The 27,804-nt window shown below is 53.1% G+C and overlaps 1 protein-coding gene across 2 annotated transcripts in view; it reads left to right on the top strand.

Moving 5' to 3' along the window:
* Nucleotides 1–27,804, top strand: part of PPL (periplakin) — a gene marked incomplete at its 5' end in the record, with an annotated part of 43,275 nt that overhangs the window by 7,039 nt on the left and 8,432 nt on the right. For both annotated transcript variants that reach the window (XM_079899119.1, XM_079899118.1), the window contains 15 exons: nt 12,679–12,778; nt 17,247–17,401; nt 18,069–18,189; nt 18,802–18,927; nt 19,019–19,060; nt 20,476–20,637; nt 20,734–20,841; nt 21,774–21,869; nt 23,144–23,266; nt 23,361–23,507; nt 24,142–24,293; nt 25,562–25,659; nt 25,827–25,984; nt 26,915–27,093; nt 27,174–27,312. In XM_079899119.1, coding sequence (XP_079755245.1) covers nt 12,679–12,778; nt 17,247–17,401; nt 18,069–18,189; nt 18,802–18,927; nt 19,019–19,060; nt 20,476–20,637; nt 20,734–20,841; nt 21,774–21,869; nt 23,144–23,266; nt 23,361–23,507; nt 24,142–24,293; nt 25,562–25,659; nt 25,827–25,984; nt 26,915–27,093; nt 27,174–27,312 — 1,906 coding nt within the window. The remainder of the gene's footprint in view (nt 1–12,678; nt 12,779–17,246; nt 17,402–18,068; nt 18,190–18,801; nt 18,928–19,018; nt 19,061–20,475; nt 20,638–20,733; nt 20,842–21,773; nt 21,870–23,143; nt 23,267–23,360; nt 23,508–24,141; nt 24,294–25,561; nt 25,660–25,826; nt 25,985–26,914; nt 27,094–27,173; nt 27,313–27,804) is intronic.

The following is a 27,804-nucleotide window of genomic DNA, read 5'->3' as shown; positions in this document are numbered from 1 at the left end:
AATCAGAGGTGTGTAGGATAATGGAGAGAACTGGACGTGACATGTGTGAAGCATCAGGCACATAGTAGGTGCTTCATAAACCAAGGCCAGTACTCCTTGTCCACTGGTCTCAAACCCGGAATGACGTCGTAACAACCGGGAGTGTTGAGATTGGCTTGAGCCCCATTTAAACCTTGCAGAAATCTCCAAGACACGCCTTGGTGTTACCCAAAGTGGCTTGAACTTCTGTGTGTGTGTCTGTAATGAAAGCCCCAAAGCACACACTTTTGGGGAGGTCTTCCCTGGGCAGAAACAGATTGGGCCATGAAACGGAGCCGGAGTTACTACACCAGCAGCCCTCTCACTTTAGAACCTACTTCCCCAGGATTTATAGACAGTAAGTTCCTCCACACCCAGCTAATTACCATGGAAGTTTCTAGTAGGGAGCCTATCAGTCAGTTGACCAGTCAATCTGGTATTTGTTGGGTGCTTCCTGGGTATTGCTTTCTACAAGACTTCCTTCCTGCAGAGACCTGGGGATTCTTCCTCAATCTGCTCCCCTAACCCTGTAACACAAGACTGTGGTTCATTCCCTTGTTCCCAGCCCTGCCTGCACGTTAGAATCATCTGAGCTTTGAAGGTGATGCCCAGGTCCTGTTGCAGACCAGTTAAGTCAGAATCAGTGAAGCAGGGCCCAGACTTCAGTCTTTTGATGTGCAGCCATCAAATCCCATGTTTTCACTGATTGCCTTAAGTATATGAGCAATATAACTTGTCCATAGAGTTATATGCACCTTGCTCTTCCTTTAAAAGAGCTAAAGCAGCAGTTGCCTAGTCTGTCGCACTCTCTTCTTTTATTCTCAACCTTCCTGTGTTATTTTGTTTTAGGTACATGCCTTATAAAATGGCATAGAGCTGGCTTTTTTTTTTTGTCTTCCCGTTCTCACCTGAGAGTCTTATCTTTTAGCAGGTGAATTTAACTCATGCACATTTATTGTAATGAATGATGTGTTTGGACCTACTCCTGCCATATTATTTTGTATTTCCTATTATCATGCTTTCTCTTTGTTTCCTTCTTGCTCTTTCCCTGCATTTTATTGGACTGAGCTGTATTTTCACAATCAAGTTAGGATACAAGGCCTAAATGGGGCAGAATGGATGAAAATACCCTGACCCAGGCAATCTGAATCTTTAGAATTACAGTTATTGGGGTGCTTTTCTTAATCCTGCCTATTAGACCATAAACTTCTGGACAATAAGGACTTACTTATCTTTTGGTGGGGGCTCTTTCATAGCCCTTAATTCCAGGCCTTGCATAGGCTTGGGGCTCAATAAATAGGTGTTGAATTGAGCAAACATTTTATTTATTTATTTATTTATTTATTTATTTATTTATTTATTTATTTTTGGCTGCATTGGGTCTTTGTTGCCACATGCGGGCTTTTCTCTAGTTGCAGTGAGTGGAGTCTACTCTTCGTTACGGTGCGCGGGCTTCTCATTGCAGTGACTTTTCTTGTTGCGGAACATGGGCTCTAGGCGCACAGGCTTCAGTAGTTGTGGCATGACTTGGTAATGGAGAAGGACTTATTCCCCAGGGCCTGTAAGAGGGGCAGAGAGAGGACAAGGATTTGGGGGTGGGGGTGAAAATTTATTCAGCAATTACTGAATATCTAGAAATATTGACGATCTGAAAAACTGGCGGGGGGTGGCAGCAGTCACCAGCATAAACGCTGACCTTCTGGCTCCAGGGAATTCTCCCTTCCTCCCCAGGCTCAGCTTCTTTATCTGTACTGCAAGCAATAATAGTACCAGCCTTGATGATGGGCTGTTAGGATCAAAGCAGGACTGCGTGTCGTTTCTTCATACCATTTCCTTCCCCGCAATGGCCCGTTCAGAGGGACAGGCTGGGAGCCCCTTGTGGTGACATCTTAGGAGAATGACTCACCCTCAGCTACCACCACTGATTGTTACTCAACCACTGGGTTTAATTATACTGATAAAGATGCCAACAAGATGTAAATCATCACGCTCCCCTGGGTGGTGCACGCCTTGCTGCTTTGTCCCGCCTCCCCAGTATCTCCTGTCACTTTGTGGAATAGTATTGACATCCCCCATGTTCTGAGGAGATGGCTCTGGCACCTGTTCAAATCTTGGCGTTATCACTTTTCAACTGTGTGACCTTGGGCAGTTTTCTTAACCCGTTTGAGCCTCAATTATCTTCATCTGGAAAATGGAGAGATAAGAATTGTTTACGTGCTATAAAATGTCTGCTCAATTCAATACCTATTTATTGAGCCCCAAGCCTGTGCAAGGCCTCGAATTAAAGGCTACAGAAGGGCCAACCCAAGAGATGAGTAAATCCTTTTCGTCCAAAAGTTTATAACGTAATACACGGAATTAAGAAAAGCGCCCCAATTACTATAAGGGTGCCCTTCTCCCAGGGCTGCGAGATTTCAGCAGATGTTGCAGGAAAGGGCTGAGTGGGTGATGGGCATCTAGTGCGTCCTCTCAGTGTTTAGTTGTTCATATTCAGCGATCATTTCTTGCACCTACTGTGTGTGCCTTTGTGGCAGGGGCAGGGCAGGTGTCCTGGAGTGATAGCCTTCGCTCTCTCAGCCAGGCAGTGTTTAAAGGAGGTGGAGGCTGGGAGCCACCTAGCCCCCAAGATGAGCTTGGAAGTTGCCTGGGAGCCGCTTAGGGCCTGGCTGGCCCTGGAGGCAGCCTGCCTACATGGCAAGTAGGAGGCCAGACCCCTTCTCTGGGCTCTAGGAGGGGCGAGGCTGGGGAGGCTGGTTCCTGGGAGAGGTGTGGGCTCCTGTGCATTCCAGGCATTCCGAGACTGATCCTCCCCGCTGGCACCTACAGAGACAGAATTAACCCCAAAAGGGAGGAACCATGGACATGATCAAGGGCCAGAACATGGGGATTGACTCAGGCCTGGAAGGTGAGGTGGCCCTGGCCAGGGAGGAAGGGCCGTCCCCATCAGACACACTCTTAACCTGCCAGTTCCCATCTCGACACCTGGAAAGAGAAAGCAAGTTGGGCTGTGACCGACGGGGTGGGGGTTATGGCAGAGCTGTGGCCTCTCCGTGGTGTCTGGGGTGTGAGCTGTTCCCTGGAGTGGCAGGTCAGGAAAGAGGCTGTTCTCTCAGGCAGGAGGGAGGGATGGCTGGAGCAGGTCACGTGCCCCTGGCTCTGCCCCATGGCCATGGGCAAGGATGCTACAGCTCCAGTGGCCTGGGAAAGGGTGTGGGGCTGTGGTCTGTGTGCCTTGGCACTGCACAACCAGGCACCATGCTCTGATGGGCACAGCTGGGAGCCCTGGATTGTTTTGAAGTCAGGCAGCCAGAGACCCATAGATGAGACCTGGCCTTGGGCAGGTGTCTGGCCAGCCTGTGTGGGTCTGGTGGGAGAGTGGCAGGAAAGGACCTTTTATTACATGTCCCTAGGTACCAGGCACTAAGTGAAGTGGACAGATGCTCTGAGCATCTATCAGCTTCATTATGGCAGAACTGATGGGCTGCAGTCACTATGGGCTTAGAGCAAAGCGGTCCAGAGGCCCCAGAACCACCCAGAACTGTGCTGTCCTATTTGTTAACCACCAGCCACATGAGATGTGCTTAGAACAAACTGAGATGTCCTGCAAGTGTACACCACATGCCAGACATTGAGGAACTTACTATGAAAAAAAGAATGTAAACTATCTCACTAATAATGTTCTATTCACTAGCTGTCAAAATAACATTTTAGCTATATGTGGTTAAATAAAATAGTGTATAAAAGTTAAGTTCATCTGTTTCTTTTTATGTTTTTCATGTGGCTACTAGGAAGACTTAACTACAAATATACTCATATTCTGTTTTTATTGGGCAGCGATGGCCTTGAAAGCAAAGTAACATAGTGCCGACCCCACCCGCTTCTGTTTGCTACCCGGTCAGTTGATGCAATAACCTGATTGTGCGGACGAGGAAATTAAGGGTAGGCAGGTGAAACAAACCTGAATCCTTGTGGTGTGACAGCCACGTCCAAGGTCCAGAGTGCTTTACAAGAATCATCTCCTTGAATTGTCTCAACCCTCTGGGTGGGGCTGATTCTTTTGCAGATGAGAAAACCGGGGCACAGAGAGACTAAGGAACCTGCCCGAGCCCAAACTCAGTCTACGTTCTTTCCCTGGTCCAGGCTGACTCAGTTTCCCTCCCTGCAGGCAGGATGGAGAGGAATGGGCCAGTTGGTGCAGGGTGACCAGGAGAGGGAGAGCTAAAGGCAGCAAAGGTTGGGGCGGGAGAGGCAGGTCCTGGGCAGGAGAGCGAGCTCTCTTCTGAGAGTGTTTGGGAGCATTGGCAAGTTTGAGGCCGGACAATGGCGAGATCTGGTTGCATCGTTGAAAGATCTCTGATAAATGTGCCGAAGCTGGCTGGGGGCAGCGAGAGTCAGGGTGCAAGGAGATGGTTGGGTGTGGCTATTGGCATTGGTCCAGGTGAGAGGTGATGCGCTTGATCAAGGTGAAGACCTTAGGGCCCGAGAGAGGATGGGAGCACAGGGCTCTGTTCCTAGGTGGAAGCAGGAGAGGGAGAGGCAGGGATCTGGGGTGGTTCTTGGGGTTCTGCTTAAACGACCTGGTAGATGAGGCCTCCCCACCCTTCCGTCCTGTGGTTTCCCGGATGCAGACAGGGGAGAGTTCTCAGAGCAGCAAAACTCATGGTAGAAACACCCTGAACCTCTCAAATCCCCAAACCTAGTGACCTGATCCTTAGTCCAAACTCAAGGTGGTTGGGCCTGGGAGCCGCATCCTCCTTGCAGCCTCATTACCCGTATACGTGCATGGCCTCTCCCTGCAGGAGTCGGAGGAGACATTTCCAAATATTGAGGTTACTTGTGAATTCTCCACGCCCGGGCGAGGTGACATCCACAAGGTGGAAGCAGAGTGCGTCTGGGCTTGCACAAGCATCGGTGTGGATGGTGTGGGTGGCCCGGGGTCTTTTTTTAGCTCTCCGTACCAGTGGGTTCTCACATGGAGCCTTAGCTGCTGGCCTTTATCTGCTCCTTAAAAGGAGCCCAAATCCCTGGGTGGTGACTCGGGGTGGAAGCAGAGAACCCCGGGCTCCCTCCAAGGCAGCACTTTGTATCCCCTCTTTCTCTCTCTTTTTTTTTATAAATGTATTTATTTATTTTTGGCTGTGTTGGGTCTTCGTTGCTACATGCAGGCTTTCTCTAGTTACGGCGAACTGGGGCTACTCTTTGTCGCGATGCGCGGGCTTCTCATTGCAGTGGCTTCTCTTGTTGCAGAGCTCGGGCTCTAGGCGCACGGGCTTCAGTAGTTGTGGCATGCAGGCTCAGTAGTTGTGGCTCATGGGCTCTAGAGCGCAGGCTCAGCACAGGCTTAGTTGCTGTGGGATCTTCCCAGACCAGGGCTCGAACGCATGTCCCCTGCATTGGCAGGTGGATTCTTAACCACTCTGCCACTAGGGAAGTCCTCTATCTGCTCTCTCAATTAACTGCCCCAGCCCTGAGGGGTGTGGACTGCCATGACCCCCAGTGACAGATGGGGAACCTGAGGCTCAGAAAGGCTAAGTAACTGACAGTTTAACAAGGACTGTGTCAGGATCTGAATCTAGGCTGCCTGCCATTGGTCTGGGTGCTTAACCACTAGGTTATACTGCAGTACAGCTATATCGTGGGAAAGGGCCAGGGGCTCCCCACACAAACTATAGCAAGAAGAAGTGACTAGTGGTGGGTGGGGCTGAGGGTCCTCTGAGACGCCTGTATTCTCTTTCTTTTTGCTCCATATGGAGCATCTGCAGAGTCTGGGTGACCTGGAGTGCCACCTCTGTCCTCACTTCTCTAGTTGGCATCCCTGCTGGCCCGCTGACCAGACCACAGGCTGTCCTGGGCTGCCCCCTGGACATCACAGCACTGGGTTCCAGCCCCAGCTCCCCACTCTGCAGCTGACCTCTTGGGCTGTGAGTGGCCACCTGCAAAGCAGGTCGGGCTGTGGTTATTGAGTTTCTAACTCCCGGTGACGGAGAGAGCATACCCGATGCCACTTGAGGCTCCCAGGCCGTCTCCCCACAGTTCCAACACTCAGAGTACATCCTGAGATACAAAGAGACGTCTGTTCCAGGCTGGTGCCTGTGGGCTCAGGCCCAGAAAGCAACTGTTTGTCCCCGAGTGTCCTCAGACCCACCCCGGGGCTCTGAGGCAGCCCCCCGGGTGGCCTGCACCCCGTTTTCCCTCCTCTTACCAGGAGTCTCATACGCAGACCAGGCCAAGTAAATGGGACCCCTTGTTGTGCCTTAGATGGGACCTGGACCCTCGCCAGACTCCAACTTCCTCAGCCCTGGAAAAGAAAACAAAGGCAGGTTCTCTGGAGAAACAGACCCAGTCTGCTGGGTGTGACCATACCTGGCTTTTGAAACCCACTCGCATCCCCTGACTGCAGACTGGGCTGGGCTGAGAGGGCTGTTTCTGGGGACAGCCTAGTCTTGGGTCCCCGTCAGCTTTTACCAGATGGGGTGTCAGGCCACAGCACCCACTGCCCTACTTGTCCGGGTGGGCATCCTGGACACACCATCACCCAGAAGCATCCATTCCTATAGGATTTTGCTGGAAAACCTGGAAATCTAGAAGGAACCTTTTTGTAGAAAACTGAGCTATGAACTTTGTTCTGCCTCCCCAGTTCCCCCCGATGCCCTCTTTCTGTTCCAGGACCCCAGGTTGCATTTAGTCGTCAGGTCTGTCATCTAACCCTTAGTCTGGTCTTTTGTGACCTTGATACTTTTGAAGAGGTCTGGTCAGGTGTTTTGTAGACCGTCCCTCAATTTGCGTTTGTCCGCTGGCTCCCAGCGATGACATGGAGGTTTTGCGTTATTGAGGAGGATTCCGAGAGAGTGCCGTGTCCTCCATGTAGACGCACCTTCTCCCTGGCATTGTTCACCTTGCCGTCCCCAGCGCTGTGAAGTTACTGATTTTTATTTTTATTTATTTTTATAAGAATTTTTTTAACATTTACTTCTATTTTAAAATTTTTATTTATTTAAAAAAATTTTATTTATTTATTTATTTATGGCTGTGTTGGGTCTTCATTGCTGCTTGCAGGCTTTCTCTAGCTGCGGCGAGCAGGGGCTACTCTTTGTTGTGGTGCACGGGCTTCAGTAGGTGTGGCACACGGGCTCTAGAGCGCAGGCTCAGTAGTTGTGGCACAACGGGCTTAGTTGCTCCGCGGCATGTGGGATCTTCCCAGACCAGGGATTGAACCCGTGTCCCCTGCATTGGCAGGTGGATTCTTAACCACTGCACCACCGGGGAAGCCCCCAAGTTACTGTTTTTTTAGAAGGAACCTATTTTACAGGACCAGGCGCCACTGGCAAGAAGGGGTTCCCAGAAGAGAAAGGGGGTCCACAGGCAGAGCCCCATGCACAGATCAGGGAGCAATGTAAGGGCTCAGTCTCATTTGAATGGCAAGCCCTGCAGGGAGTAAAAGTGCAATGAATAGGTGTTTCATGAATAGTCTTTGTCACCATTTATGGGGCCCCTGCGCTAGGTGATTAGAATGGATATTTGGTTTTGTTTTCTTATTTTTTATTGGAGTGTAGTTGATTTACCATGTTGTTAGTTTCTGCTGTACAGCATAAGTATTTGTTGAGTGTCTCCTGTGTGCCAGGCACTGTTTTAGGCGCTGGTAAAACCGGTGACACTCCACTCTTGAGCTTACATGATGTCTAATCTGCTTATGGGCCCCCAGAGGCTGCTCCCAACCTCCAGCTCAGTCCTTGAACCCCAAAGTGGTCTTTGAAGCTTGAGATTCTGGTGTTTCCAGAAGTGACCCTGACCCTCCCTGCCCACCTCACTTACCTAGATAGGATGTATCTTGCCCATTTGACAGATGGTAAAACCGAGGCCCAGAAATGTAAAGTACCTCCTCTAAGGTTACACAAATGGATTTGAACCCTGTCTGACTAAGGACACTGGCTGCCCACCGTGTGACCTTGGGTGGGTGCGTTCGCTTCTGAGGGCCTCAGTTTGCTCACATATGTAATGAGCAGGTGGGGCTGGATGACTTCGGATGCAACTACCAGTGCCCATGGTCACTGCCCGCAGCCCCTGTGTCCATGTTAAACTTCTGAGTAAGTGGAGGGAGGCTGGGCATGTCCCTCTCTCAGCCTGTCACTTAGAGCCGCTTCCCTGGTCCCGTCCCTTCTCTGGGTGGCTGGGGGCACCTCGGCTCTCCTGGCTCAGCCAGGAGATTTTCATCTCCGTGGGTGGGACCAGGCCCAGAAGAGGTTGCTAGGGAAGGGCTGTATCTGGGCCTCCATCAGTCGGGCGGGCTGACAGCACCCTGGTGCGGCTCATTAGCCAGATGAAAAGCTGGACCGGCCCAGCCAGTTCCCAGCCCTCTTGGGATCTGCACCCCCTCTCTGCGGGTTCCCAACCCGCCCACATTCCTCTACTCCTGGTGTGCGGCTCTGCAGCTCTCAAGAGGACACACGTTTGCTCCCATGGCCAGCTAGATGGCAGGAGGAATGCAGGACCCTTTGGGGCCACTCATTCAGGACTCCAAACCCAAAAGGCAAAAGTGCTGAGACTGTTCTCCAGAGGCCTGGATTGGAATCCCAGCTCCACCCTGCTTTCTGGCAGTGAGACTGTGGTCAAGTTATCTAATGGCTCTGTGCACTCAGAACAGTGCTACTTCAGCGGGTGGTAGGATTAATGAGCTAACTATATGTGATTTGCTTAGCACCAGCCGGGCACGTGGTCATCCCTCTGTGAGTGTTTAACTAGCATCTTCCAGGCAGCTGGGCATAACCCGGAGCTGGCCCAGCCTCCATGGAAAACAGGATAAAAAGGCAGGGACCACTCGAGGTGTTGAGGGAAGAAGAAACAAGCCCCTATCACTTACAAATGTTTTCGATAACAGCTTTATTGAGATATAACTCACATATCATATAATTCACTCATTTAAAATGTACAATTCAGCCGTTCTGAGTATATTCACAGAATTATACAACCATCACCATAATCAATTTTAGAGCATTTCATCACCTTAAAAAGAAACCCACACCCTTTAGCACTTGCTCTCCTTCCTCCCCATCCCAGCCCCTCGCGACTACTACTCTACTTTCTGCTTCGAGGAATCTAGCTATTCTAGACATTTCATATAAGTGAATCTTTTGTGACTGATTCTGGCTTCTTTCACTTAGCCTAATGGTTTCCAGGTTTCTCCATACCGTAGCCTGTATTAGCGTTTCATTCCTTTTTTGGCTGAGCTGTATTCCGTTGTATGGATATCCTGCATTTCATTTATCTATTCATTAGTTGAACATTTGTGTTATTTCCACTTTCTGCCTATTGTGAATAGTGCTGCTATGAACATTTGTGTACAAGTTTTTGTGTGGACCTATGTTTTCATTTCTCTTGATATCTATCAAGTAAAATTGCTGGTTTCCTCACCTGTAAAGGGGCACACAAACCTCCCCCAGGGGCTTAGGGTGAGGATGCTGTGAACGTGTCTGATGTCTGGTGAAGCGTGTGCACTAAGTGTCCAATTACCATGGTGACTCTGTGGTCATCCCCAGTCAACAGATGGAGAGACTGAGGCACCTCAAGGGTAAGGTGCTTACCTGGGATGGTCCAAGCAGTAAGTGGTCCAACAGGACTTGGAACCCATGCCTGTCTGACCACAGCTCCCACTGAGCTGTCCTTTGTTCTCCACCAGGAGCACCAGGTCCCTGGGGCTGGCTGTCCCCCCCACCCCCACCCTGTGTCCCCTTCCAGTGCTGGGCTTCAGCTGGAGTAATGGGCTGGCCAGGGTGGGGTCCAGGAGGCACTTTCCTCGAACCTGCCCAAGCCAGTGAAGGGGCTGGTTGAGAGCTGGCCCCATGCCCGGAGGTGGAGCTGTGTTGGACCTGACAGGGATGAGGCCTCCACCTAACCTACACTGCAGGTTCCCAGTGGTGGCCCCAACTGTCATGGGTTAAATATTGGGTTGAGACTCAACACGTCTGAGTGCTGAGGCCAGGCTGGGGTCAGTGGCTGGGGTAGGGCTGAGGGCAGAAGTGCAGCCAGGGTGGGGGGCAGTGGGGGTCAGCCCATGACCTGGCAGCGTTATTCCTCCTTACCCAGATCCTCCACCCACAGTCCCCTCTTCTGAGCCTTCCTGGATGCTCCACTGAATACCAGCTTTCTCCACTGCAGGACTTCTCAGAGCCTTTACTGGCTCCTGAACTTATTGAGGAGTTGGGTTTTCCTAACTGCCTAGACTGACAAAGCCTTCATTCCAGGAGTGATTTACAGGACTGGGGTTCCTGGGGCCCCACTTTGGGAAAGGCTGCCTCCTCGGTTGACTTTGCAGAGAGTGTGGCCTGGGTCTTATTCCCTAAGACCCTCCCCTCTTCCCCCTAGTTCCTGTGTGTCCAGACCTGGCACAGAGCAGGCCCTCAGGCAAGGTTTGGGACGTGGCTGGACAGACTCACAGCTCCTGTTTGTATGCCTGTTTCCACCCCCCTCCAGCTTCCCCCCATGCCAGCAGTACCTGCGGTGTTGGACCTCAAACCCTGGAGGGTATCAGGGTCCCCTGGGGAACCTGTAAAAACAGTAGCAATAATAATATAGCTTCCTGGGTCCAGCTCTGGAGATCCAGATTCAGAGGCTCTGGGTTAGTGCCTGGGAATCTGAATGTTTCGTGCCACAATAGGTGGGTCCCAGGGCTTGATTTGAGGAATTCCACTCTGAAGAGCTGGCTGCCCGCTCTGCTTGACGGTCAAGAGCCCTGCCCTGGCCCACCCCAAGGGACACACCCAGGACCTGCCTTTTTTATGGCCTCTCTTCATCGGAGCCTTCTGCCCACAAACCCCAACTCCTCTTCATCCTTCAGAACCCAGCCACCACCACCTCCTCTAGGAAGCCTTCACTGACCATCCCCATTCCTACCAAGCTAGTCAGGAGGCTTGCCTGGTCATGCCTGCCTCAGTCTCGTGACTATTTCTATAAATGCTGATTTCCTCCCAGTCTGGGGGTGGCTGTGCCTGTGTGCATTACTGGGCCTGGCACATAGTAAGTGCTTGAGTGTGGGCAGAATGATGCTTCTGGGTGCTTAGCTTCTCAGGCCGCACTGTGGAGCCAGTATAAAAGGTCTCTGATGGAGATTAGAGGACTAATCTAATCTAAGTACTAATCTTGACTGTTGCTGGCCAGCTGGCTGGCTGGCTGTGTGACATTAACCAAGTTGCTTTCCCTCTCTGGTCTTTGTTCCTTCCTTTGTTTAAAGAAAACAAAGTCAGAGGTGGATCAGTAAGGCTCCTTAACGACTATAATCATGAACCTTTGAACCTTTGTGAGATTTATTGGGTGCCCAGCCCTTTGCCTGCATAACCTCACTCCCATCCCTAACACCCCACTGGGAAAGGTCCATCTGACAGCGGGAAGCAGAGGTACAGAGAGGGACAGCAGCTTGGCCAAGTCGCACAGCGAGAACCCACATCTGAGTCCAAAGCCAAGGTCTTCACTCCCACAGTAGTGTTTGCCAGAGTGGTGTGTGGTGTGATTTCGGGGGAGGCAGACAGATGTGACAGGAGGAAACACAGAAACACCAAGTGAGAAAGCCGTTCTGATCTCAGGTCTCTCTCACATGCTCTGAGAACACCCAGGAGGTCTCAGCCTGGTGCCAGCACAGCTCTAACTTGGCTGCAGTATGTGCCAAGCTCTGCTTTTAAGCAGGTGAGGGCAAGGCTCAGTTTCAACGTGTGCAGGCGGCCTAGTGTCAGGCTAGAACTTAATGCCATCCTTTTATTTCTGTGGAATTTATTTTGGTGGTTACCTCCATTGATGGCAAGGACTTCTGGTTTTATGTTTGCAATGGGAAGAGCAATTTCCTTTTTTTAGTAAATTTATTTAAATATAGAGAGTGAGTAGATTAAAAGTGTCAGGTATTTAATAATGCTGCTTACACAAAAACTTGTACCCGAATGTTCATAGCAGCCTGATCCGTAATGACCAATAGGTGGAAACAACCCAAATGTCTCTCAGTGGATGACTGGATATGTAAAATGTGAGATAGTCAAGCTGTGGAGTATTATGCAGCCATAAAAAGGAGTGAAGCACTGACACATGCTATAACATGGATGACCCTCAAAAATATTGTTAAGTGAAAGAAGTTAGACATGAAAGGCCTCGCTCGTATTGTAGGATTCCACTTCTATGAAATGTCCGGAGTAGGCAAATCCATAGAGACAGAAAGTGGATTCGTGGTCGCCAGGGGCCGTAGGGCGGGATGGTGAGGAGTGAGTACTAAACGATGCGGGGTTTCTTTTTGGGGGTGATGAAAACATTCTGGAATTACATAGTGATGATGGTTATACAACCTTGTGAATACACTAAAAACCACTGAATTATACACTTTAAAAGGGTGAATTTTACATCTCAGTAAAAAATGTGGAAAAAAAAGGGTAAGTGTGCTCTACCAGCATGGTAAAACAGAAGCATTAGAGCGATGGCCAGAGCGAGGGCTGACTCCCTGCCAGGTGCTGCCTCCTTTCTGTGCCTTTAGTGACGTTGCCCTGGGGGGACAGCCAAGCTCCATCTGAGGCTCACTGGACAGCTTCTGCTCCAAGCCTGGGGCTGGGGACAGCCTGGGAGGCTGGGTGCTGGTGGGGACCCGGCCCTTGCCCTCTGGCCCTCGGCCTACCTCCCTTCTTCCGCCTGCAGCGTCTCTAACAAGGAGCTGTCAGAGCTGATTGAGCAGCTGCAGAAGAATGCCGACCAGGTGGAGAGGAACATCGTGGACACGGAGGCCAAGCTGCAGAGCGTGAGTGCCCCATCTCCCACCCTGGTGCCCCCTGTGCCACCAGCCCTGCTCAGGACCAGGGGCTTGTCTGACCCCGTGGTTCTCACCTGGGCGTGATTCTGCCCCCAGGGGACATGTGGTCACATCTGGAGACATTTTTAGCCGTCACAACTTGGGGAATGCAGTGGGCGGGTATCTAGTGGTGGAGTCCAGGGATGCTGCTATACACCCTACAGTGCACAGAACAGCCCCGTACACGGAATGATCCAGCCGCAAATGTCAAAGTGCCCAGGTGGAGATGCACTGAAGAGGAACCTCCTTATTGCTGGTAGTACCAGCTCCTCCACCCCGGGTACAAAGTTGCTGCAGCTTATGGGCCCCATCTGGAGGAGAACCACAGACTCAGGATCCAGGCTCTGGTTAGGATCCCAGCTTTGCCACTTACTGTGTGACCTTGAGCAAGTCACCTTACCTCTCTGTTCATGCGATTCCCTCTGAAAGGATAAGAGCGATTGTCCCCACCTGCTGGGCTGCTGTAAAGATTCGATGAGATTATGCAGCTGCAGTGCAGGGTTCACTATTATTATCAACATCATCATCCTTACTTCTCCTACCATTGCCACTACTCAGATGCAGGCTGGGCAGATCACTTTCCCTCTCTGTGCCTCAGTTTCCTCTCCTGTAACATGGGGATAACAACCGACCTGAGCCCAAAGGTTCTCCTGGGGATCCTGCACCATGGGCCACGCTGGAGCCGTGCTCACTCCTGTGAGCTGCTAAGATGACCCCCTCTTCTCTGAACCCTCCACAGCCCAGTGCGGTTGAGTTTATATGTGTTTTTGTAGCTGGAGAAACTGAGGTTCAGAGAGGGCCAGGACGGACTATGTCAGTGACAGAGCTGACCCCAGAGGCATCCCACAGGTGGGGTTGCCAGATTTAGCAAATAAAAATATAGGGTATCCAGTTAAGTTTGAATTTTAGAACACAAATATTTTTTTTTGTATAATTATATCCCATGTACTACTTGGGATATAATAATATTATAAAATTATCCATTGTTTATCTGAAATTTGAATTTAACTGGGTGTCTGTATTTCATCTGCATTCCAGGCATGACTAAGACGAGGGTCCAGAGGAGTGGGTGGCTGAGGGTGGACAGGTCACGAGAGATGTCAAGGTCCGGCCGGCCCCACTGCTGTCCCCAGGCCCAGACGTGGCTGCCACTCCTCTGAGAGCCAAGGGATCCACCCACCTGAGGGCCAGTCCCCCTGAGACCTGAGGGACAAGGGTGGGCTGGGGATGGCACAGCTGGGGGTGAGAAGTGGGGGCATGGGGAGAGTGGGGCAGGAAAGGCAAGAGGGCCCCCCCCTCCCTCAGGGTCCCCCCTCCCCTCTCTCATTCCTTTCCTGACTCCACCTCCCACTTTTCTTTCTGGCCTCAGCCGGCCCTGCCAGCATCCTTCCCTCTGGCTATGGCCTTGCCCTGGTACCCAGCCCCTTTGGCAGTTTTTTTGTCCCCTCTCTTGTGACTGCCATGGTGGTGTGTGCTTTCCTAAATGAAAACAGCTTTTTGGAGTGTGTCCTTTTTTCCTCCTAATAAAAGTAATATGTGTTCGTTACAAACATTTCAGGACCGATAAACAAGTATAACGAAGCAAATTAAGATGGCGTATGATTCTACCACCAGAGAGAACGATCATCCGTTAATCTTCTGGTGTCTCTGTGACCTTTGCTTGTGTGTGTGAATAGCGTCCAGCCCTCTCATTGTATTTGCTTAGAGTGATGACTCAAAGTAACAAGGATGTTTTAGGGAGATAATTTTGAACTATTTTCTTTTCATTCAAATGAACAAACTTAAGAAAAGAAACCACGCTTTGAAGACTGCATGGGATAATCTTTCTGTCTTTTCTCTTCCTTCCTTCCTTCCTTTTTTCGGAAGAAAACATCATTATTAATCTTACTACCCAAACGTTCTCTTGAACGTTCCTATTTTTTTATGGAAGTGAGATTCACATAAGATATAATTAACCACTTAAAGTGTACAATTCCGTGGCATTTTGTACATTTACGATGTTGTGCAACCACTGCCTCTATCTGGTTCCAAGGCACTTTCATCGCCCCAAAGGGAAACTCCACGCCCGTCAGCAGTCATTCCCCATCCCCTCCCCACAGCCCCCGACAACCGCTAATCTGCTTTCTGTCTCTTTGGATATACTTATTCTGGATATTTCATATAAACAGAATCATACAGCATGTGACCTTTTGTGTCGATCCCAATTTTTAAATGCCAGAAAAGTTGGAAGAATTGGAGAACATCCATATCCTCACCGCATCTCCTGGATTTGCTGTATCCCTCATCTGTCCATCAGTGTGTGTGTCATTTACAAGATATGTCAGTCCCTATAATTTTTTTTTTTTTACTTTAAAAAACTTCTCTATGGAAAGTGTCCAAGTTTTAAGAGCTCACCCTTGTGAGTTTTTGCATCAGTAGGTACCCATGAAACCATTACTCAGGTCAAGATAGAGGAATTTCCCAAAAGGTCCCAAGGGACCTTCCCAATCAGTATCCCCCAGAGGTAACCACTGTGCTGACCTCTGTTCCCATTGATCAGTCTTGTCCAACTGTTGACTATTGAACACCCACATGGCATATCTCCCCACTAGGTGTTCTTTATTGTCTCGGCTGGAGAGGGCTTGCGTTCCCACACAGCACCTGCACCTGTGTGAAATAGGAAATGATTAATTTACTTCCTCCTTTTGCAAAATTAGTCTTTGACACTATAACTGCCCAGCAGAGCTTCAGATCAGCTGCTGATGGTGGAGCTGATAAAATTCCACCCAAGCCAAGAACCATGACATTTTGTTGCAACTTTTTAACTCGCCAGACCCACCCATGGTGGGGTGATGGCCCAGCGCCATTGGACTTCTGCCACGTGGACCTCACCCCCAAGCCCCTCAGGGCGCTGGGCCCACGTGCTGCTCAGCCCTCCCGGCCCAGGAAAGACCTGGAAGAACGGGCTGGATACCTTCTCTTCCTCCGAGAGGAAGTTGAGTCATTTGACACCGTACCAGGCACCACATCACTTCTGTTCACTTCTTTTTCCTTTTGCCATTTCTTCCTTTTTCTTTTTCAACATCTTTATTGAAGCATGTTTTACAGATCAGAAAAATGCACCCCCTTTAAACGTACAGTGCAATGGTTTCTAGTAACATCACCAAGTGGTGCAGTCATTTCTGTAGATTGGTTTCAGAACTTTTCTTCATCCCTTCATAAGAGCTCCTGTGTCCATTGACTGCAGATTCCCCTCCCATCCAGCCCTTGGCAGCCACTCATCTACTTTCTGCCTGTGAATTAGCCGACTCAGGGCAGTTCCCATAAATCGGTCCCGTGCAGTGTGGCCTTCCGTGTCTGGCTCCTCTCACTTGCATAGTTTTGAGGCTCGTCCCTGACGAGCCCGCATCTGTGCTCCCACCTTCTCGCTGCCAAGGGAGAGTCCTTGGGTCACTTGGATACCTCTTCTGGAGCAGGGGTTTCTCTTACTCCCATTGCAGAGATGGGGACGCCGAGACCCAGCGAGGGGAGGGGACTGGCCTCTCAAGTGCCCCCATGTGACCCCCGTCCAGTCTCTGGACCCCCAATCCCATCTCTGACTCATCCCCCCTGGGCCTGGGGTCCCCCGGGCCTGGCACAGTGCCCAGCCATGCTCCCTGAAAGTCCACTAAGTGGATTAATGGACTGTGTTTAGAAACCTGCTGTACCCGCTGCTCATTCATTGTTCTTCCGTAAATAAGCAGAGACCCTGGACTCATCAGCGACTTATCCATTGTACCTCCCAGATGCCCACCGACTTTGTTCATTCTCGCCATTTCACTGGTGACACCCCAGCGTGGGCCACCCTCAGCTCTCACCCAGGCTCTGTCACAACCCCCGACTGTGCTCCCAGCTTGTACCCTGTTCCCTGCAGAGCCCCTGGAGGAATTGCCTTTAAGGATAGGTGGGGCCCTGTCTCCCACTTCCTCCCCCGTCCCTCCTTCCAGCCTCAATCACAGCCATCCTTTCCTCCCACAGGACCTTTGCACAGACTATTCCCTCTGCCTAGAACACTATTCCATTTCTTCCTTCCTTCTTAGCCTGTGTCACCACCTCAGAGGGGCCTCACTGGCCCCCAGAGCTCAAGCAGGTACCCATGTTCCACCTCTGCTGTGTTTCCTTGGTAAACACCAACTTGTAGGAACTTGCAGTTACCTTTGTGAGGTTTATCTATGACTTGCCTTTCTGGGGGTCTTCCTCTCCCCTGGGCTGGGCGGGGGCCATGTCTCTTTGTGCACAGCTGTGTCCCGAGCCGGCCACAGCAGGCACTTGAGCAAAGGCTGGGCAGGGCTGGGGGAAGCCATCGCTCGCCCCTCTCCTCCCGTCCCTCCCATCCCAGCTGTGCCCACTGAGTCCCTGCCCACTCTCTCTCCCCGCCCCTTTCTTGTGACTCTCACAGGACCTGGCCCGGCTGCAGGAGGGCCGGCAGCCGGAGCACCGGGACTCAGCCCTGCAGAAGGTTTCAGACTCAGAGAAGCTGCTGTATGTGCTGGAGGCGGACGCGGCCATCGCCAAGCACATGAAGCACCCCCAGGCGGACATGATCGCCGAGGAGTAGGTCCCCTCCGCTTCGGGTCCTGAGGGACCTGCTCGGGACCAGGGCAGGGGGGCTGCAGCCACTCAGCATTCAGGAACCTGAGTTGGGGTTTGTTGAGGGTTAACTGGATGCCAGCACGAGCCAAACACTTTATGTTATCCTCACGACAACCCATTTTGCAGTTGGGGAAACTGAGGCTCGGAGCGCTGGTGTCTCTCTCCTGTCCTGGTCAGAGTGTGACTACAGCCCCCTGACCTCCAAGCTTGCGAACACATTCTCTCCTGCCTAATGCCCAGCTGGCTTCCTGAGCGCCTGGCTCTCGCCTCAGCTTAGATGTGGACAAAGCACTCTCACTGTCATGGCCCCCACCACCCTGTAGCCCTGCTGGATGGTGGGCTCCAGAGAGCAGCAGATCTGCCTGTTTCTTCTGGAACCTCCTGTGGGTCTGGGTGCACAGTAGGGCTCTCAGGAAACATTGGTGGGGGAAGGTAGAATGAAGGAAAGTGGACAGGAGCAGGGTGGGAGTGATTGCCTGGACCCAAGGCCACAGTCACCCTGTCCTACCAGGCCACTGAGCAGAAAGCTGAGGCCAGGGGCTGGGGTGGGAGGCCGCCCCCCTCGTGGCATGGGCAGTGCACCCACCAACCAGCCCCGCTAACCAGGGTGGCCACTCTCCCCGCTTAGCATCTGTCAGCTGAAGGAGCGTGTGACCAACCTCCGCGGGAAACACAAGCAGGTCTACAACCTGGCAGTGAAGGAGGTGGACCCGCAGGTCAACTGGGAGGCGCTGGTGGAGGAAAAGCTGGTATGGCCCGGGGTTCAGCTGGGGTGGGGCTGTGTGTGGGCCAGGGGGGCCCCTACCGTTGAATGGGCACCACAGTCTTGTCAGGGAGGGAGTTGTGTTCCCGGTGTTTCCTGATGTTTGTGTCAATGAGATGAGCAAGGCTCAGAGAGGTGCAGTGCCTAGCTCAGGGTCACACAGCAGAAGTGGTGGAGATTGGGACCCTCCCGGGCTCGTTGGAGTCCTGGCAGGCTGGGGGCAGTGGCCAGATTTCTGGCCGGCCACTGCCCTTCCTTTGCCCTCATCAGCCCATCTCCACCATGGAGAACCCCGGGCACTGGGTGACCCCAAACAAGTGACTCCCCCGGCCGAGCCTCTATTTCCCCATCTGTGAAATGGAAACAGTAACCGTGAGGGCCTCTGAGTTTGCTGTGAGATTAAATGAGATAGGATGTGACAGCCTCTCTCTGCATCCCTCCGGGGCCACTTCACTCACTCCTTGGCTGGCACCGTGAGGAGGAGAGCCGAGGCTCCCAGGGTATGGGGTACTGGGTGGGCTGCGAGTACTGGGTGGGCTGTGAGTCCTGAGTCCCTGGCCCACCCTCATGCATGTTGTCCCTCCGCCCGCCCGGCCAGGACAAGCTGAGCAGCCAGAGCTTCGGGTCGGACCTGCCGCTGGTGGACCACCAGGTGGAGCAGCACAACATCTTCCACAATGAAGTCAAGGCCATCAGGCCCCACCTGACCAAGGACGGGGGCAAGGTATGTGCACAGGGGTGGGGGGGGGGCCCCGGGGAGGAGGGGCTCCCACCTGCACTCCCGCCCTAACCCATGTCCTCGGCTCCGTCCTCAGGAGCAGAACAGCGAACTCCAGGCCAAGTACCAGAAACTGCTGGTGAGACGCCCCGGGAACGGGATGGGAGGGGCTGGGAAGCCGGGCCATGGGGACAGAAGTGTGTGCAGTAAACACTTCAAACAGGACGGAGGGGGATGAAGTGGGAAGAGGCAGTACCCCGAGCCCCTACCTGAGAGGCACCCCTGTTTGCCCTGTGCTCGTGGAAAACCCCAAGAGACCCCATGGATACAGTTCATCTTACTACTTGCTTCTTAATTCTTTATTGAGCACCTACTGTGTGCCAGATACAATGCCACCTGCTTAATAAACGGAGGTTTTTCTATTTCCTTTTTCAAAACCTTTAAAGAATGTCTTCTTTTTTAAATTTTTAATTAATTTATTAATTTATTTTTATTTTTGGCTATGTTGGGTTTTCGTTTCTGTGTGAGGGCCTTCTCTATTTGCAGCGAGCGGGGGCCACTCTTCATCGCAGTGCGCGGGCCTCTCACTATCGCTGCCTCTCTCATTGCGGAGCACAGGCTCCAGACACACAGGCTCAGTAGTTGTGGCTCACGGGCCCAGCTGCTCCGCGGCATGTGGGATCTTCCCATACCAGGGCTCGAACCCGTGTCCCCTGCATTGGCAGGCAGACTCTCAACCACTGCGCCACCAGGGAAGCCCCAAGAATGTCTTCTTTTTAAAACCGCACAAGTGATACATAAATGTTGTGGACATTACAGACACTCATTATGGACGTTACAGACGCCTCAGACGTGAGAATGCAGAGGCGGTGATAGTATAGCCGGTAGGAGGCTCTGGAGCTGGGCTGCCTCCACCCCTTTTGGTGGGGAAACCTTGAGCACAAGCTGCTGAGCCTCTGGGAGCCTCAGTTTCCTCATCTGTAAAACAATCACGTCCAGTCCCTGGCTCATAGGATGCTTTGAGGATTGCATGAGTTGATGTTGGAGAAGTCCTTAGCACAGTCCTGGCACGTGGTGGGCCCCACACGTGTTCACTACTGTTCTCATTTGCAGAGTGGAACGCAGACATCCGTCCTCCTTCCCCTCCTCCTTGCCCTGTGGTAGTTTGCTACGATCCCCCAGCACCATGACATGTTAAAGAAAAAAGTGGAAGTGTAGCTGCTGATGTTTTTTGAGCACCAGCTGTATGCCAGGGTTGGTGCCCTATGAGATCAGTGCTGTCGTTATTCCCATTTTGCAGACGAGTAAACTAACGTTCCACAAATATGTCAATTCTGTGAGGGTTTTGTCTGTTTTGCTCACTGCTGTATCCGCAGGGCGTGGAGCCGTGCCCAGCACTTAGTAGATTCTCAGAAAACATTTGCTGAACAAATGAAGGGGTTTCGAAGGGTGGGAGGCGGTCAGGTGACTTATCCAAGGGAGTGCAGTGGAGCAGGAGGCGTGGAGGGAGGCTGTTGCCGGCAAGGCCACAGCCCTGTCCTTGCCCACCCACAGGCGGCGTCTCAGGCACGGCAGCAGCACCTGAGCTCGCTGCAGGACTACATGCAGCGCTGCACCAATGAGCTGTACTGGCTGGACCAGCAGGCCCAGAGTCGTATGCAGTACGACTGGAGCGACTGCAACCTCGACTACCCCAGCCGCCGGCGCCAGTATGAGGTGGGCACTAGGCTCTGGGGGTGCGGGCCAGGGGGCTGGGAAGGAGCACGGGACTGCCTGGCTGGTCAATGAGCCCCTCCACTGCCCCTGCTGCAGAATTTCATCAACCGGAACCTGGAGGCCAAAGAGGAGAGAATTAACAAGCTGCACAGTGAGGGTGACCAGCTGCTTGCCGCCAAGCACCCCGGAAGGAAATCCATTGAGGTACGTGAGCCCCGGGAAGGGACGCCTCCTCCAGCCTGCCCTCCGGGTGGCCTCTGCTCTGGGCCACCTACACTCAGGCAGGCCCCAAGGTGGGTGTCCTGTGTCCATCTGTCTGTCTCTCCATTTTGCTGCCTCCTCTTGCTCTGTCTGACCCTGCGTCCTCTCCTTATCTCAATGCCCTGCCCTCAGTCCCTGGACTTCTGAAGCCCATGTGGTGCCCGTATTAGTTTCCTATTGCTGCTGTAACAAATGACCACAAACTGGGTGGCTTTAAACAAAGGAAAGTTATTCTCTCATAGTTTTGAAGGCCAGAAATTCGAAATCAGGGTTTTGGCAGGCTTGTTTCCTCCAGGTCTCTAGGGGAGAATCCTTCCTCATCTCTCCTTGCTTCTGGTAGTTGCTGGCAACCCTTGGCATTCCTTGGTTTGGGGCTGCATCACTCCTGTATCTGCCTCTGTGTCGTCACATGGCCTTCTCACCTGTGTGTCATCTCCTCTTCTTATGAGGACACCAGTCATTGGATTTCAGGCCCACCTTAAATCCAGGATGATTTCATCTTGAGATCCTTAACCAATTATATCTGCAAAGACCCTATTTCCAAATAAAGTCACATTCTGAGCTCTGGTGGACTTGAATCTGGGGAGTACCTTTGTGAGATTTTTTTAAAAGCACCACTTTGGGCAGACACAGCCCCTACTTGTCCCTTGTGCAGTATACAACCTGAGCACCCATAACACAGCAGCCCTGCTTGGCGCCTCAACACGTTCCCCTCACTCCTCCTCCCACCCCTGGGCGGGAGGTGGCTGGGAGCCACACACATGCAGAGGCCAGATACCCCCTCCTCTATCCTTTCCTGGTCTGGAATCCTGCCATCCCTCCCTTCGTGTCCCCGGTGCTTGGCCAGCAGCAATCTGCCTCCTTTCTCCTGGCAGGCTCACATGGAGGCTGTGCATGCAGATTGGAAGGAGTACCTGAACCTGCTCATCTGTGAGGAGAGCCATCTGAAGTACATGGAAGACTACCACCAGGTACCTGCCAGCCCAGGACCCCGTTGGTGGGAGCACCCAGTGCCTGCTTGGCTCACTCATGGCCTCAGTGCTACTTCCTCCAGGAGCCTTGCAGGGCTGCCTGCCCAGGCCTCCCAGTACTTACACTTCTGATGACGTGGGCGTGCCCCAAGCTTGCTGGGCCCTTGTCTGCCTTCCCTGGGGGCTGGGACTGGAGAGTCTGACTCACCAGGATAGTGTAGGCACAGGAGTAGGTGTGTGGAGTTTTAATTTTGGTAAAAAATATACAATATGAAATTTGCCATTTTAGGCATTTTTAAGTGTACAATCCAGTGCATTCATTACATTCACAATGTTGTGCAACCATTGCCACTGTCTTTCCAAAACTTTTTCATCACCCCAAATAGGAATTCTGTACCTAATGAACAATCACTCCCCATTCCAACCCCTGGTAACCTCTCATCTACTTTCTGTCTCTTTGGATTTGCCTGTTTTCGATATTTCATAGAAGTGGAATCACATGATATGTGGCCTTTTGTATCTGGCTCTTTCACTGAACATAATGTTTTCAAGGTTCATCATGTTGTAGCATGAACCAGAATTTCATTCCTTTTCGTGGCTGAATAATATTCCATTGTATGCATGGACCACGTTGTGTTTATCCATTTACCTGTTGATGGATGCTGCATTGTTTCCACAGGAATGTGTTTTTAACAAGAGAGCTGCAGGTGATTCTTATGAGTAGGTGATTTGGGGACACTTGAACTCAGATGATACTATTGTAACTAACTCCTGGTTCAGTGTCAGCCCTTCTGGGCTATGAGCTTCACAGGGATCCCAAAGTCATGTTCATAGCTGCAGCCCAGGGGACAGCTGACAATGAATGATTCCAGAGCTAATGGGCTGAAGAATGGGCAAGAAAGTTTCCTAGAACCAAGTGGGGATGCTTATCTTCCATGTACTAAGACTTAGAATAAGTCAGGGTGTCCCTAGCACAAAGAGAAGAGTGGAATAGAGAAGAACCCTAAGCTTACTGGTGTATACACATGAAAACAATATGTCATAGAGGTGGCATTGCATGGATTGGTGGGAAGGGACCTGGTTTCTCCCTGTGAAGCCCCCCAGGAAGCTGGGCTGGGGAGGGTTGTGGGTGTCCCCAGGTGGCAGAGCCCATGGATTCAGGGTGAGTGGGAGGCCCAGCCCTACCTGGGAATGGGCTTAAAGTCACAGCCAGGATTAGCCCCAGGTGTCCTAGCACTGTCCTGTCCGTGACAGGGCCCCCCGGTCTCCTCTAGTTCCACAAAGACGTGAAGGATGCCCAGGAGCTGCTGCGCAAGGTGGACTCAGACCTGAACCAGAAATACAGTCCCGACTTCAAAGACCAATACCAGATTGAGTTGATGCTGCGGGAGCTGGACGTGAGTGATGCCTGAGCAGGCCCCTCCCCAGCTCCTTGCCTGCTGACCAGGGAAGGCTGCGTGATCTCACCTGGGCACTCCCCCCCATGTTTAGGACCAGGAGAAGGCTCTGGACAAGTACGAGCACGAGGTGCGGGGCCTGCAGAAGCGAGGGCAGCAGGTGGTACCCCTCAGGTACCGCCGGGAGACACCATTCAAGCCCATCCCCGTGGAGGCACTCTGTGACTTTGAGAGTGACCAGGTGAGCCCCTGCCTGGTGCTCCAGGTGCCCCAGGCAAGCTGGGCCCAGATCTGCCTCCTCTTATGTCACTGAAAGGCCTTAGGAGTGACATGGCTGGATGCAGGATCTCAAATATTTCAGGAGCCTGTGTTTATCTCCATCATGGGGTCCTCTCTGCCAATGCCCCTGCATCACCCCACCTGCTGCCCTGGCCTTTTCTGTCCTACCAGCTTAGTGGCCCCAGTCATTCCAGCAGAAGTCCCAGGGAAGGTTCTCATTGGCCTGCTCTGAGTCATGTGTCCAGCCTAAACCAATCACTGTGGCCAGGGATGCCATTCTCTCATTGGCCGGACCTGAGTCACATGTCCACCCCCAGAAGTCAGGGAATGGAGGGACGAGAACACATGGGCTGGGACTGCACAGGGGCTCCCCAAAGGGAAATCCAGGTGGGTGCTAGGCCGGCAGACCCAGCACATGTTCTCTTGGTGCTGGCCCCTCTCAACTCTCTATGATGGAACCTCTTGGGGAGGATCTGAGAAACAGGCTAAGACTCCCCAGGTCCCAGAGTTAGGGGTGGGGCTGAGATGGTGACTGGGCTCCTGGCCACCAGGGGGGCAGGTCTCTCCATGTGTTCTGACTTGCCTGTCCCCACCAGGGCCTAATCTCTCGGGGCTACAGCTACACCCTGCAGAGGAACAACGGGGAGAGCTGGGACCTCACGGACAGCGCAGGGAATGAGCTGACTGCCCCAGCTGTCTGCTTCATGATCCCTCCCACCGACCCCGAGGCCCTGGCTCTGGCCGACAGGTACAGGGGTAAAGGAAGGAGCCAGCGTGGACTGGCCGCACCCCCTGGGCCCCTCAGGCCACGTTCACAGCCCTGGGCACCCCAACTCAACCTCAGGATGCCACTAACATCCCCACACCTGCACCCCTTGGTGGCTCAAGTGGGACAGCAGCAGATCCTGTTGGCTGAGCTGACTTGTGTGTGAACCTCTGGCTCTGGGCACACATCAGGGAGTGGTTTTTCTGCAAGGGCCTCTGGGCCTTTGCACATACTGCTCCCTCTACCTGCACACCAACCCACCACCTGTTGGCTCAGGCCTCTTGGTTTGAAGACCCAGCCTGGGGGTCACCTCTTCTGTGAAGCCTTCCCTGATTGCCCCCTCATCCTCCACCCTGGCTCCAGGAAAAGGGCTGCCGCCTCTTTCTCAAGCACCTTCTCCCACTGCTCGTGCTGCTCTCATTAGGGTGCTTTGTGTCTGTGTCAGTCTCATTGGGCAGAGGCTCCTTGAGACTTACTATTTTCAGGGCCTTGTTCAGTACCTGGTACAAAGCAAGTACCCAAGAACTCTTTGTTGAATGAGTGATTCAAGGAATTCCTTAATTTATTCATTCAGCAAATATGTATTGAGCACCTACTGTGTACTGCTTCCTCAGGGGTAACATCTTGGTGGGGAAAACAAATGAGCAAACAAGATTATTTTATAAATTTATTTATTTGCTTTTATTTTTGGCTGTATTAGGTCTTTGTTGCTGTGCGCAGGCTTTCTCTAGTTGCGGCGAGTGGGGGCTACTCTTTGTTGTGGTGCGTGGGCTTCTTGTCGTCGTGGCTTCTCTTGTTGCAGAGCACGGGCTTTAGACCCGCGGGCTTCAGGAGTTGTGGCACATGGGCTCAATAGTTGTGGCTCGTGGGCTCTAGAGTGCAGGCTCAGTAGTTGTGGCGCACGGGCTTAGTTGCTCCGCAGCATGTGGGATCTTCCCAGGCAAAGGATCGAACCCGTGTCCCCTGCATTGGCAGGCAGATTCTTAACCACTGTGCCACCAGGGAAGCCCAAGATAAGAGAGACAAAGAAAGGAAGGAGGGAAAGAAGGGGTCCGTTGAACCCAAGAGCAAAGAAAGACCAGCGTTTCAGCAAATCCTTTCTACGTGTGTCGTGTTAACTTTTCAAAGCATTTTGATGAGCTTTCCGACTCCTCGAGGCTGTCTGTCCAGCCAGAGTCCAGGGTCCTGTGTCAGTGGGCAGTAGGGGCAGTGGGCTGCCCCAGGTCCCCAGCCCATTTTTGCTGTCACAGCCTGGGCAGCCAGTACCAGAGCCTGCGGCAGAAGGCAGCTGGGAGCAGAAGGGCGCTCCAGCAGCGGCATGAGGTGCTGAAGGCAGAGAACTCTGGAGGTGGGTACCAGACGCTGCCTGAGGCTCTGGGGGGACAGGGAGGCAGGGCTGGGCCCAGGGTCTGTGCTGCAGATGGGACAGTGGAGGTGGGGAGGCTGGCCCTCCTACGCCCCCTCCCTGGGCCTCACGATCCCCACTGCCACCCGACTCTGATTTCCCTCCGGCAGATGTCTCTGACCTGCAGGGCCGGCAGCTGCTGGCCGGCTTGGACAAGGTGGCCAGCGACCTGGACCGGCAGGAGAAGGCCATCACAGGGATCCTGCGGCCGCCGCTGGAGCAGGGCCGGGCCGTGCAGGACAGTGCTGAGCGGGCCAAGGACCTCAAGGTACCCCAGGTTGGGGGCAGAGGCTGGCCCACTGGCTCCCCGGGGCCCCTGCTCAAGGTCTTATCCCCATGGGGTGTCTTGGCGCTCAAAAGGGACCACTTGCCACGTGTAACAGGAAGTCGTGAGTCGTGGGGAGGGGGGCTGCTCTAGGCCAAAGATTGAGGAGGTGCCTGAGGCCTGGTGCCCCCAAGACACACCCCTAGGAAAAAGGGCTCGTGGCAGAGCTGACAACAGCAGGACTGCAATCTGAGCAGATCAGCACTGAGCTGAGTGAGAGGCCGCGGTGCCCGGCAGCACACGGGCTCTGGGGCAACAGGGCCAGCTCACTCGCCTTGACCACAGACACCATTCAAGCCCAAACCTCAGTGTCTTCAGTAAAATGGGCTGATCCCCACTCAGGGGGCCTCGACAGGATGGGGTAAGATGAGCCGCATGAACACCATCTACTCCTCACCTCTTTTACACACACACACAGTTTCCCGGGTCCTCGGCGCCCTCCACGATGGGCGTCACCGTTCCCGGTTTACAGGAGAGGAACGGGGCTCAGAGAAGTGCCGTGGCCCGTGACGGGGCTCACACCAGGGCTGGTCTGGTTGGGGCCGAGCCAAGGCCAGAGGACGCCTGATACAGGGGTAGGGTTGGGGCTAGGCCCCACCATGTCCCCTCCTAAGCTGCTTGGAGTCGTACCCACCTCATTGGAGTTGTCCCCAAAGATGAGTAAAGCCGTGTGAAGTAGTGGGAACAGGAACCTATTAATATTCATCACTCGTGAGTCACCATCCACTGTGTCAGAATTCCCAGGGATGCTCATTACAAACACGGACTCCTAGGCCAGCGTCCCAGATCCCCAGTCAGGCCCCCCGGGGAGGACATCCCTGTGTGGGGGTGGCTGCCGGCTGTGGTCAACGTGAGGGGCTCTGGTCCCCACAGAACATCACCAACGAGCTGCTGCGCATCGAGCCCGAGAAGGCGAGCAGCACGGCCGAGGGCGAGGCATTCATGCAGGCCCTCCCGGACAGTGGCAGTGCGGCCCTGCTGAGGACGCGGGTGGAGGACACCCAGCGCAGATACGAGCGCCTGGTGCAGCTGCTGGACGCGGCCCAGGAGAAGTGGGTGCAGGTGGGCAGTGGGGAGGCCGGGCGGGGTCAAGGTCCAGCACCGCCCCCCAACTCCTGACTCATGTCCTCAGGGTTGACATCGCCAACCGCCTGGAGAAGAGCCTGCAGCAGGGCCGGGAGGTGCTGGCCTCATACGAAAACCAGCTGGCCCAGGAGGACACAGTGCCCAAGAGTGGCCATGCCCTGGACAGCAAGAGGCAGGAGCTGGCGGTGAGTCTGGGGACCCTGGGCTTCAGGAGCCTTTCTCTGAGTTGGGCATGGGCTCCAGGCGCCCCTGCCACCCCACCTGTGGACAGTCGAGGGGCCCGAGGCCCAGGGCAGCAACTCTCTCCAGGTTTGGAGTCCCAGCTGCACACGGGGTTTCTGTGGCCTGTGGAAATCAGGTGCTGGTATCTTAAAATCGAATGTCCACATAATCCCCCCAGATTCCCAGTGTCTCTGGACAAGCAGATCTGGTCACCTGGACCCACATGCCTGCACGGCGCATCAGCTGAGCACAGGAGCCTCTGCCCCAGCCCAGCATCTGCCCTCTTCACCATTGCCGCTGGGCCCGCTCTAAGCATTGGGGTCTGTGAGCCCGTGGGAGGCCCCTTATTCACAAACCACCTCACAAAACCCTTGCCCTTGTGGTGAGGGCCTCACCTCAGAGCCCAGGAAACAGGCTCAGAGACCAGAGCCTTCACGAAGGCCACTCCAGTCCCA

This window comes from Stenella coeruleoalba, assembly GCF_951394435.1.
Source record: "Stenella coeruleoalba genome assembly, chromosome: 15".
NCBI lineage: Eukaryota > Metazoa > Chordata > Mammalia > Artiodactyla > Delphinidae > Stenella > Stenella coeruleoalba.
This window is presented reverse-complemented; position numbering and strand designations above follow the sequence as displayed.